At 51.1% G+C, this 12411-nt stretch overlaps 1 protein-coding gene across 2 annotated transcripts; it reads left to right on the forward strand.

Annotated features, from left to right (window-relative positions):
* Nucleotides 1–6163: 6163 nt before the first annotated feature.
* GPR173 (G protein-coupled receptor 173) lies at nucleotides 6164–12219 on the forward strand. Of its 2 annotated transcripts, none has more exons than XM_072626179.1 (2): nucleotides 6164–6252; nucleotides 9042–12219. In XM_072626179.1, exon 2 carries the CDS (start codon nucleotides 9117–9119, stop codon nucleotides 10272–10274), a length of 1158 nt encoding a protein of 385 aa, XP_072482280.1. In that variant the 5' UTR covers nucleotides 6164–6252; nucleotides 9042–9116; the 3' UTR covers nucleotides 10275–12219. The 2 variants fall into 2 exon arrangements, with proteins under 2 accessions (XP_072482280.1, XP_072482279.1); XM_072626178.1 differs by lacking the exon at nucleotides 6164–6252 and adding an exon at nucleotides 7299–7387.
* Nucleotides 12220–12411: the final 192 nt, after the last annotated feature.

Below are 12411 nucleotides of genomic sequence, written 5' to 3' on the forward strand. Positions count from 1 at the left end.
CTCATGGCTGTGTGTTAGTTTATCCTCGTCATTTCCCCTCCCTCATTCCCACTTGTTTAGGAGGGCCAGGAGCTGCCTTATCCCTTTTGGGGAATGGGCAAAAGTCAAGCTGACTAGAAATACTGAGAATGGATGTTAGGGAGTAACATTATTTTGCATGGTTTCTTCTGTATTTGTTCAGTTTCAGCCATGTCTGACTCTTCGTGATCCCAGTTGGAGTTTTCTTGGCAAAAATATGAGAGTAGCTTGCTATTTCCTTCTCCAGTTAATTTTACAGATGAGGAAACTGATGCAAAGTGACTTGCCCAGGGTCACAGCTAGTAAATGTCTGAGGCTGGATTTGAACTCATAAATAGGAGTCATCCTGACTCCAGGCCCAGTAGCACTATCCAGTGCAGGACCACCTAACTGCACCTTGGCCAACTCACAAGGCAACAGGCTGGCAGGATTCCATTGACAATGGGATGCATTCAAATCTCTCATTTCTCAAATTTCTCCTAATCTTCATCAAGAACTTTGCCTCTTCCCTCCTCCTTGGCTTCCAAGTATAATCAGTGGTGGGACTTGATGACTGGATTTTGTGCCACCCCAGAATCCATTGAGCCTCTCCTGGGCTGCTGTGCTGTGGTCCTGTTGAAGCCCCTACTCTCTCTCATGATAGCCATAGGCTTAGATCATCGAGGCCAATCATGGAATAGGAGTTGGTTGAGGAGTGAAACTCCCAAAGAGAAGACATAATGAGTAGAACTGGGCTCTGGTAGAAAAGGGTCTAGGCTGTCCCTGGGAGGGGGGAGTGAGGTTGAAGCAGGTGTTAATTCAGTCAGGAAAGGTGTAAAGCATCCTAGAAATCGATGAGTTAGACTCTGCTCTTCCAGTAAGCTCATTGGGACAGGATCTGCCAACACTAGCCTGAAGATAGTAACCCCAGCAGGTGGCAGGAATTTTCTGGCTTTAGGCCTGATGAGATAGAGCTGGAGGGTATCTGCATTGATCAGACAGAGCCAGGCCCATAGCATGCTGGGGTCATGGATGCGCTCCCCTCATTGCATTCACATTGGAAATCTCAGCTTGGCATTTGAAATCCTAGATGTGGAGAGTGAGCAGGAAGAAGAGAGCCTAACTGCCTGATAAATACCTGTTCAGATCAAAGCAAAGTGGGCAAAGACTGATGGGAGGTGGAGAAAAGGTAGGAGAACTAGCCAGAGTCCCTCACCTCCTGGTCACCAATACATGCTCCTTTTTCTGCCAAGTGTAGGACATACTGCCTGAGGTGAACCTTGAAGGCAGTAAGACTCAACAAAAGATGGGGAGAGCTTTCTCCTACCCCTAGCCTTCTCCTAGGATTGGATGGCACACCCTGCCCTGCCCTGCCCTGCAGTGGGTCTCTAAAGGATTGTTTAAAGCAAAGGGTACTTTTTAAATATGAAAGGCTTTGGAAATGTCAGAGGACTTTGGTAGTCATGGAAAAGTTGTCCAATCTGAAAGGAATCAGTAAACTGACAACCTGGGGAGCCAGTGTGTGCAACACACACACACACACACACACACACACACACACACACTCACACACACACTCACACACACACACACACACACACACACACACTCCCCGCCCCCCCCCCCCCCCCAATCAGGTGGGAGAACTGCCTACAGATTATTCAAGCCGATTAAGCAAATCCTGCGCTAGAGGCTGGGGGTACAGAAACAAAAGCCAAGAGTCCCTCCTTCCCACATGGGTACAACTTGTGTTAACTTAAATAAAAACAAAGTAATGGAAGGAAGGAAGAAAAAAAGAAAGAAAAACTACAATGTACATGTAAAGGAGAAACAGAGAAGACAGAAAATAATAGGAGAGAACTCACATAGGCGGGCAGAGGCACGGAACTGGAGAGAAGGTAAGGATTTTTAAGAGGTGGAGTGGAGGAGGAAATTAATTGGGGTGTGAGTGGAGGATGGAGACAACCTCTGCAAAGGTATGGAGTTGGGAGATGGAATATTTCTTCCTGGGAATAGTTAGAGGGCAAGATCAGACAGGTAAGAAGGAGCCAGATTATAGAGGAATTGAAGTGGCCACAGGTTGAGGATCTTCGGGGCAATAGTTACTGAAGATTCTTGAAGAACCGAGGGATAAAATCAGATTTGTGTTGTGGTGGGCTGATTAGGGATGGGGGTCGGGTAGGGGGAATGAACACATACTGTACTGACTTCCAGCCAATATGGCTGCCCAAATAGGAAGGCGGCAGGTCATATAATTCCAACAAACCTGCCCCGGAAAAACCCTGATGTTTACACTAGAGGGAAAAGTGATCAAGAATCCAACGAGAAACTTCTTCTAACCCCAGAACTGCACAAGAGGTCAGCCAGATTTAGTTCTCAAATGTGTTAGGGGCCTTTACAAAAATTATCTATTTTATTAGAGCATAAAGACCCCATCCATAGACAAATGCAGAAAAAGAGAAATACTAAATACAACCTTTACTGACCACAATGCAATAAAATTATATTCAACCAAGAGCCTCAAAAGAATGACTAGAAACTAACTCCAAAACACCTACAGGCAAAGCCTCAAAAGAAAGAAATACATCTTGGGCACAAGTTCAACTAGAATTTCTGAAAAAGATGAAACTGAAAATTTTTAAAGAGCTAAAAATGATTTATAAAAACCAAATGAGAGTGGTAGAGGAAAAAAATTGGAGAAAAAAATTAGTTATGGAAGAAAGATTTGGAAAGAGAATTAACAGCTTGAAACGAGAGATGCTCACGGGAAAAACTATCTTAAAAAGCAGAACTGGCCAAACAGAAACTAATGATTCCATGAGACAGTAAGAAATATTAAAAAGAAGTATTAAAACAAAGTCAAAAGATCAAAGAGTCAAAAGCAAAAAAATATAAGATACCTCATAGCAAAAACGCTGACCTGGAAAACAGATCAAGGAGAATCATTGGTCTACCTAAGAACTATGATCAAAAGAGTTTAGACGTTATATTTCATATCATAAAAGACTGCCCAGATGTCTTAGAACTAGACTGCAAAGTAGAAATAGAAAGAATCTACTGGTCACCCTCTGAAAGAAATCCCTAAATGAAAAATCCCAGGAATACGTAGCCAAAATTCAGAGCTTTAGGTCAAAGAAAAAATGCTGCATCATCCAGAAAGAGTTTAAATGCCAAGGAGCCAGAGTCAGTATCACACAAGTTTTAGCAGCCACCACTATAAAGGAGCAGAGAACTTGTAATATAATATTCAAGAAGGCAAAATTTATGGCTTACAACCAAAAATAACAACCAGCAAAATTGAGTATAATCCTCCAAGGGAAACATGGATCTGTAATGAAACAAAAGGTACTGAGCAAGTTAAATAAGAAAAACTGAGGTTGGATTACTTCTGTTCTGAAGGTTTTAAGAATGGAAATAGAAAAGAATAAACAAACAAACGAACAAGTAAGTAAAGGAGAAAGTGACAAGGAGGTGGGACTTACTCTTTCTCCCAACTGGGTTGGGTGAGAAGAAGAGACTGTGACCTTGAAGGAAAAGGTGGGGGGAGTGGACATCAGAAGAAACAGACAGAGGACCAGACACACAGAGATAGGTGGAGAACAGATATAGAACAGAGATAGGTGGAGAAATGCGTCAAACTCGACTGGGAACTAAAGAAAGATAAGAAGGAGTACATGAAGAGAGAGGATATTACCAAAGGTCACAAGTCAAACAAAGTTTCTGATTTTGAAAGAAAGAAAAGAATCCCAATATGAGGGTGGCCATAAAATGAAGAATGACTGAACGAGATACTGTACCATAAAAAATGATGAAGGGGACAGTTTCAGAAAAATCTGGGAAGATGTAGGTGACCTGAGGGACAGGAAAGGGAGCACAAGCAGGAGAACACTTTGGTTTCATTGGCCTCCCTGCCATGTCTCTCCCCCCTCAAGTCCATCCTCCAAACGCTGACTCCCGCATTCAATAGATTCCAGTGGTTCCCTTTTATCTTGTCAGAACCTGGCCCCTTCCAGTCTGAGGATTTGGAGGAGAGAGTGGCCAGCAGTGTCCAAGGCTGCAGAGAGAGGTCAGGGAGAATGAGGACAGAGAAAAGGCAGCGAAGAGATCATTGATCACTTTGGAGACAGAACTTTCCATGGAATGTTGATTTCAGAAGCCAGACTGCAAGGAAAGGGAGGAGAGATCTAGGATGAGAGTGGAAGGGAACGAGAGGCTCTAGCAAATGATTTTTAATAGGCAAATTCTGGTTTTTATTAATGGGTTTTGGTTTGGGGGTTTTTAGGATGGAGGAAATTTGAGCACATTTGTAAGCAATAGAGAGGTAACCAGTAAACAGGGAGAGGTTTCCCATTAAAGAGTGGCAAAGACAGCTGGGGGTGATCTGCTGTACAGTGGCTAGCATTGTCAAGAAGGGCCATTCATTCCTTGCCTTCTGCCTTCTTGCCTCAGTTGCTTCATGGTACTCACCTGCTCCCTATTCTAAGCAGAATCAATCCACAATCCTGTGTGTGCTCCTTAAGACCTGTTACTGTCAGCCTCCCTCTAAAGTGACCATACAGTCATGGGATGGTGCATGGTGGCCTGTCCCATCAGCCTTCAGGGCTTAAAGGAAGCCATAGAACTGGTGCTGAGCTCCTTGGGAAGAAGGAGCTCCCTCAGCTGGGAGTTCCCTAGGCCAATGAAAGATCGGGCCCAGGGCTGGGCTTCTTGTCGTTTGTCTAGATTTCTGGGTACTCTTACCTGGTGTGCCCTAGAGAGGAGCCCAGAGCAAAGGCTGAGGGACTTCTTTCTCTGACTCTCCCCTTTCTGCCTCCTGGACTCTGCTTTTTCCCCTGTGTCCCCTCTCCTGGACTCTTCCCTGTCAGTGGTCTACTCTGTGCACTCCTCCCCCTCCACACCTGTCCTTGGTAAGCCGTCCCCCTCCACATCTGTCTTTCCTGTCTCCCTCTAATTCTATTCACATCTGCACCATAGCCCTCCCTGTTTGGCTTCATTGTCCTCTCCCCAGCCGCTGCCTCCCTTTTTCCTTTCCCCCTCCTTTCCCTCCCTCCCTCCCTCCTTTCTCAGTCCCTCCATCCCGGCTCTTTCTTGACTTTCTTTCTTCCAGTCTCCCTTTCCTAGAGCCTCCTCCTCCTATGTCCCCATCCCTTTTCCTTCTTCCTCTCCCATGTGCTTGGAGATCCCTCCCACCACCACTGGTATAGACAGAAACAGCTGCAGGCCTGGGACTCATCTCTTCTCTAGCTAGTGGCCTTGGGGGCTAAGGCTGGGTGTGTGTCTTGGTGGGCCTTCCTTAGTCTGGCCTCTGGTCTCTGCTTTAGGCCAATTTAGCCAGGTCAGGGTTGTGGGGCAGGGGGAGGGGGAGAGGCTCAGGCCTTCTACATTGTTTTCAATGACAGGAATGCACAGTTGTGGTTGCCTTCTTGTCTTCCTCTGGACTGGAACCCTGAACCTTGTGAAGATCCAGTGACTGAATCAGCCCCCTACACTATGGAAGGGAAGGGCGGGAGGGGGTTGGGATGTGGGGTGGGGGAGCATCATTTCATTCAGTTCCCTTGTGTCTCTGTTGGGGTTTCCTTCTCTGGCTTGGTGTGGCTGTTTGCCTCTGTCTCTCCCTCTGTGTCTGTCTCTCTGTGTCTGTCTCCTCCCTCCCTATGTCTCTCCCTCCTTCCTTCCCTCCCTCTCTCTCTCTCTCCCTCCCTCCCTCCCTCCGTCTCTCTCTCTGTCTCTCTCTCTCTCTCTCTTTCTCTCTCTCTCTGTAATTGACATTCCCTCTCTCATGATGGGTGTCTTGGCTATGTGTGTTTCTGTCAATGTCTCGGTTTCCCTCTTTCTATTTCTATGCATATTTTTTCAGCCAAGTCCTGGGTCTGTTTCCTTCTGGTCTAGGACAAAAGGGAGGTAGGAGCCAGAGCCTGGGTATACTGGTCTCAAGCGGAGTCCTTCTGGACTTGGGCAGAGCTGGAGCCTGGTATAGGATCCAAGGCCTGTGGGCCATGTGGGATCCATGTGATGTACGTGTAATACCCATGTAATGTTGTGATATATGTGTGCCCCCCTCCCCACCCTGTCAAGAGCCGAGCAGCCCCCTGGTCTCCGGGACAACGGGAGGGGGGGGGGGGAGGAGAGGCTGGTGGCCTTTGAGAGCCCTTCCCCCTGGGGACCACAACAAGGAGGCAGGAGATTCAGCTGCTTCTGCCACCGCCGCCGCCATCTCGGTCCGCGTAGCCGGAGTTGGGCGCCCAGAGCTGCCAGGTGAGAGGGATCCCGCTTCTGTCTGCCCCCCACCCCCGCTCCGGCTGGGGGTTTCCTTCCTCTCTCCTCGCTCTCCCGACTCCTTCCCTTTCCTTTGTCACTCTACTCTGCCCTCCCACCCCCCACCCCCACCCCCTCCCTCACCTCCCTGCCGCTCTCTCGGTTTCCCCCAGCTGTTCGCCTTCCATGGCCGCCTCTGGCTCGTTCCATTTCGGCCTCCGGCGCCTGCCGTCTCCCCTTTCTCTCTGTCTCCACTCTCTTCCTCTTCGTTTGTTTCTTTATCTCCCCACGTCTTGGCCTCTCCTTCCTGTCTGCCTTCTGTCTGTCTCTCCTGTAATGCAGGTATAGCCCCCGCCTTCCTGGAGCTGTCCCCCTCTCAGTCCGTCTCTTTCACCTTCTCTTGTGTCGGTTTCCTTTGGGATTCTCTGACTCTGCCTCCCTGGGATTTATGGCTTGGTTTATTTGGGCGCTTTCTTGCTTTGTCTTGTCCTGTTCAACATCTTGGTCTGCGTCTGGCGCCCGCTCCCTTGTGTCTGTCCTGGGTCGGACTCTTCTTCTTTCGTTCCCCCACCCCATCTTTTCCTTAATTCTCATCTCTATTTTCGCCTTTGACCGTGTTTCTTCTCCCACTATCTTTGGGTTTTTCTTTGTGTGCCGCCAACCCCATATGTCTCTCTGGAGTGCCCCCTTCTTCCATCTTCTCCAGAGCTTCTTTGTTTTATGCCCCCCCCCCCCCCGTCCTTACACTCTCTGTCTCTCCGTTTCCTTCTTTCCATCTCTCAGTCTGTCTCCTTCCTTCCTTTTCCCCTCCCTCCCGTCTCTGCATCTCCTTACCATTTATCCCTCCCGACTCTACCCATCCTTAGAGTCTACCTCAGTCTCTCTCGCTTGCCCCCCACCACCCCAAAATGGAGTCCTGCAGAAACTCTTGGTCATCGGTGCCTCCTCCCCTTCCCCCACCCCCCTCGCCCCCGCCCCCCATGTTATTCTCTGTCTCTTTATCCCTGGCTGTTCTCAGTGACTGTGGGTGGGCAGGAAGTGGGTTGGGGAAGGAGACCAGATTTTCCCTTCGACACAAAGGCTCTGCTGCCTGTCTGACCTCAGGCCTAAAGGACGGGCGCATGTGTCTGGTCAGGTCTGTGATCCGCAGCTGTGGGGTGATGGTGACTGAGGTGCCCACGCCAGAGTCACAAGCTGGGGGTGGGAGTGGGATGGGGGCTTGGCTTCTGTGTTGTTGTGTGGTAGGAGGCGGGCAGAAGCCCAGAAGGTCCTCGCGGGGCTGTTTTGAAGGGAACCCCAGGCTTTGGCTGGCCCAGCTTTCTCCCTTCCTCGCCCCTCTCTGGCTCCATTTTTCCCTCGGTGCCGGTGTCTCTACCACTCTCTTTCGGTCTCCACTGAGTGGGGGAGGAGCTACCAGCTTGTGGGACAGGATTGGGGAAGGGGGGTATCCAGTCCCTGGCGTTGATTGAAAGGAGAGATGGGCTAGGGGTCGGGCAGGCCGACTCCTCTCCCCTTTGGAACCTCCTAGCCCGCTGCTTGTGCGCACCCAGGATGGCTTGGGAGTCGGGTCTCCTATTGTGTGAGTACAGATGGAGGCAGACATCGCAGTGACAGCCGATCTCTGTATTCTGTGTGTCTGGGCACTGGCTTTGTGGGATCTTTGGCACAGTACTGCGTGTGTCCTGAGGTCGCGAATCCACTGTGTCGTGTGTGTGCATGTGTGTGTGTCTGCGTGTGTGTATATGTGCGTGTGCATGTGTGTGCGTATGTGTGCGTTTGCGTGTGTGTCTGCGTGTGTGTGCGTGCGCGCGCGCGTGTGCGTGAGCGTGAGCGAGAGAATCTCTATGTCTGGTCTGGTTTTTTGTCTCTTACAATGGGGAGCCTGTGCGCCTGGCAAGGGCCAATATGCCCACGGGGGAGGAAGGGGAAGGAGGAAGGAGAAGATGAGAATCGGAGGGGAAATAGGCGATTCTTGGCTCCAAATGGTTGAACCTCTTCTAGAAGGTTTACCTCAGGAGCTCACAAAGACACACGTGGAAACTCACATCAGAGAAATACAGGCTTGCACATACACTCAGGACAGCTCCCCCTCTCCACAAAGAGCCAGACATGGTAACACAAACATACTGGAGTCATCACCACAAAAACAACACAAAAAAAGCAGCCCAGAAACACACATACTGAAGATGGAGGGAGCTGTGGCTCCAGGACCTTAGGTGGGGCTATGGGGGTCGAGAGCTGAAGCTTGGACTAACCTAGCTCTACCCCATTTCTGTCTGTCCTTTCCCTGATGCACACACCAAAGTCTCTGTGTCTGACTGTTTGTGTCTCTGGCAATCTCCACCATTCTCTGCCTCTCTCTCTCCCTCCCTCTCTCTTCCTCCCTCCTTCTCTTTTTCTCTCTGCCCTCTCTCCCCCTCTTTCTTTCTCTCTTCTCTCTGTCTCACTGTATCTTTCTCTTTCCTTCTCTCTTCCTCCCTCTTTCTCTGTCTCTCTCTTCCTCCCTCCACCTCTCTTCTCTCTCTCTCTCTGTATCTGTCTTTGTCTCTCCTGTCTTTCTATCTCTCTCTCTTCCTGTCTCCCTCTCTTTTCCTTCTTTTGTCTTCCTCCCTTGATCTCTCGGTCTCTGTCTCTCTCTGTCCCTCCCTCTCTATGCCTCCCCCTGTCCCTTGTTTCACTCTCTCCCTCATCCTCTGCCTCTCTTTGGATCTTTGCTCCTCTTTCTGTCTGGGTCCATCTCTCATTTTTCTTCTTTCTCTTTTCTGTCTCTATCTGTGATGTCTCTGCAGGAGGAGCCTGCTCTCTCCAGCACATGGCAGCCCAAGGGACTCTCTGATCACCAGCCCTTGCCTCCTAGTGGCATAATGCCCAACGCCACTGGGCCAGACGGCCTCAGCGGCAGCAGGTCCTCCCTGCCTCCTACTCCAGCTGCCACCACTGCTGCCTCCACCTCTATCAAGTTGGTTCTCTTGGGCGCCATCATCTGTGTCAGCTTAGTAGGCAACACTCTCCTGTCACTGCTAGTCCTCAGGGAACGGACCTTGCACAAGGCCCCATACTACTTCCTGCTAGACCTGTGCCTGGCGGATGGCGTGCGGGCTGCTGTCTGTTTCCCCTTCGTACTGGCTTCCATCCGGCACGGCTCGGCCTGGACCTACAGTGCACTCAGCTGCAAGGTGGTGGCCTTCATGGCAGTGCTGTTCTGTTTCCATGCTGCCTTCATGCTCTTCTGTATCAGTGTAACACGCTACATGGCTGTGGCACACCACCGCTTCTATGCCAAGCGCATGACCCTCTGGACCAGTGCAGCAGTCATCTGCATGGCCTGGACCCTCTCTGTGGCCATGGCCTTCCCACCAGTCTTTGACGTGGGCACCTACAAGTTCATCCGTGAGGAGGACCAGTGCATCTTTGAACATCGCTACTTTAAGGCCAATGACACACTGGGTTTCATGCTCATGCTGGCTGCTCTCATGGCTGCCACCCATGCTGTGTACGGGAAGCTACTTCTCTTTGAGTACCGCCACCGCAAGATGCGCCCTGTCCAGACCATCCCAGCAGTCAGTCAGAACTGGACGTTTCATGGGCCTGGTGCCACGGGCCAGGCCGCCGCGAACTGGATAGCTGGCTTTGGCCGAGGCCCCCTGCCTCCTACCTTGCTGGGCATCCGGCAGGCCACCGGAGGGGGAGGTGGTCACGTAGCCAGCCGGCGCCTCCTAGGCATGGAGGAGTTCCGGGGGGAGAAGGAGCTAGGCCGCATGTTCTACGCCATCACTTTGCTGTTCCTGCTGCTCTGGTCTCCCTATATCGTGGCCTGCTATTGGCGGGTTTTTGTGAAGGCCTGTGCTGTACCTCATCGATACCTAGCCACTGCAGTGTGGATGAGCTTTACACAGGCTGGGGTCAACCCCATTGTCTGCTTCCTCCTCAACAAGGACCTCAAGAAGTGCCTGAGGACTCATGCCCCTTGCTGGGGCGCTGGAGGCCCCCAGGCCCCTCGGGAGCCTTATTGTGTCATGTGAAAACACACCAAGAGACAGGAGGAGGAGGAGTAAAAGGGAAAAGAGGATGAATGAGGGCAGAGGAGGATTGGAGTTGAGGGCATGGAGAGTGGGGATCCAGGAGTGGGTCCCTAAAGTTACCTGATTCTCTGTGCTCCATCAAATGGCGCTCCTCCATTACTGGTGGTATGTGGATGGGGGTCCCCTGTGGCCTGGCCCTGTTTCCAGTAGCTTTCAGGGGAAGAGTGAAAAAGCCCCTTCTGATCTGAGGGATCCATACACACATATGCCAGATTGTTGGGTTTTTTTCTTTTTTAAAAACTAGAAACAAAAACCCAGGGTTTTCTATCAGTTGTGAATGTTCTGGGTTTTCATTTACATTAATTCCTCTCTGTTGGATTTGCTGTCTCCAAGGAGAGATATTGTTATGTCCTACATAACTTCTGTCCCCCAAACCCAGTAACACTGACTTAGTAATGAATGTCTCCCCCAAGTGGGCAAACGGAGGGTGACAGTCCCTCCAATACTAGAACCCATCCAGTGGCGCCCCTGCCTGAGGCCTGAGAGCCAAGCCCAGGAGGCCAAAGGGGAATGAGGCCAATGAGGCCTCTGGGGGGCGCCAGCAAGGATGCTCTTTAGACTCAATCATTCCTCTTCCCACATTCTGTTCCCACTGGGAATTCCAATTTGCCCCCCTGTTGGGGCACGGGGGTGGCCGAGGACCAGCACACACACACACACACACACACCCCTTGCTTCCAGGCTCCCTCCAGTTGCCTCCTTGGGGACAGGCTAGGTGACTCTCCTGCTGTCATGGCAGGGGACTTAGCTTCCTGGTTCTCCAGGGGCCTCATGGGAGCCTCAGTGGTCCTTAGACCCCAGCTTGTCCATGCTGAGGATGGCTTTTCATCCTCAGTCTTCCTTTTTGCAAACTGGCCAGCCCTGTCTTTTTTTCCAAGGTGATCAATGGTCCATTACATGGGTCCCAGTGGTTCCAGAACCCTCATGGATGTTTTATCACCTTGTCCTTCCATTCTCCTCTCAATCCTCCCCTTTATTCACTGACCTGGCTCAGTGTGTCTCAGGGACCCTCCTCCCTTCCCTAAGAACATACCTCTCTGGAGGTGCCCTGTAGTGGACCTCCTCTCTCACATGACCCCTGGGAGCAAACAGGCTGCCATGGGTGCCCCTGCACCAGAGAGTTAACTCCAGACTGTCTTGCCCTCTGTTTTGGAGGAAGACAGGCCCCCCCCCTCCCCCCCCAGTTTCCCAAGGAACTGCCATCTGCAGGAGGTTAGAGAGGAAGGTGTGGGCTAAGAGGAAGGAAAAGACTTGGAGAGGGAATTCAGGAGAGAGGCCAGCTGGGTCTAAGGAAGCTTTCCTGGAAGAGGTGTTATATGTGAATGGGTGAGGCTCTGAGAGGGCCTGAAGAGCTGGCGGTATGTGTTAGGAACTGCCTGAGGCTACAGAGAAATGGGGGGGGGAGGGACTTTAATGCCAAGAGGAGAGGATCAACATTTGATCCTGTGGCAGCTGGGAAAGCTGTTGGGTCGCAGAGGAGAAGGAAGGGGTAAGACCCTGAGGTCCTGCAAGTTTTCATGTAGGGGACTTGCCCTTCTGCCTTTCACCTCCTGGCTGGGGAGCACATTGGCTGTAGCTGCCCTGTATTTGCCAGCCCTACCCGCTGTCCTTGGCCTCCTTCCTTCTCAGCGTAGACTTGGCCCCTCCTAGGTCAGTTGGAAGAAGTTGAGGTCCAGGGCTGGACGAGGTAAGGAGAGCCTTGGAGGTCCTCCTGGGGGAGTCAGGGCTCTTTGGGGCTGGATGTGATGGGAGGAGGTACAATGGGAGGGATGGGATAGGAGCTCGTGCTGGGCCCATGGGCAGCCACCCTTCTGAAAGGGCCTCCATTTTGCTGCCTGTTTTTTGTAAACCAAGATACTGAAGTAAATAAAATCTCTCAGCCTTGTTTGTTTTCTTTGCAAGAGCTTGATGGGGGTTGGGTTGGAGTCTTGGCCAGGCCAGGGTCGGGAATGTGCTGAGATGTGGCCAGGAGACTTAGGGATCTGGCTTAAAAGTTTTCCCAAGATTCCCTTTCCATGCCTCCCTTCAGAGCACGTGCCTGGGGCAGGGTTTGCTCGGGGCTGTCTTGGGCTGAGGA

Source organism: Notamacropus eugenii, chromosome X (assembly GCF_028372415.1).
Source record: "Notamacropus eugenii isolate mMacEug1 chromosome X, mMacEug1.pri_v2, whole genome shotgun sequence".
Taxonomy (NCBI): domain Eukaryota; kingdom Metazoa; phylum Chordata; class Mammalia; order Diprotodontia; family Macropodidae; genus Notamacropus; species Notamacropus eugenii.

Bases quoted from the DNA above. Each gene is read 5' to 3' on its own strand.
- GPR173 (XM_072626179.1), top strand. From the start codon at position 9,117: ATGCCCAACGCCACTGGGCCAGACGGCCTCAGCGGCAGCAGGTCCTCC.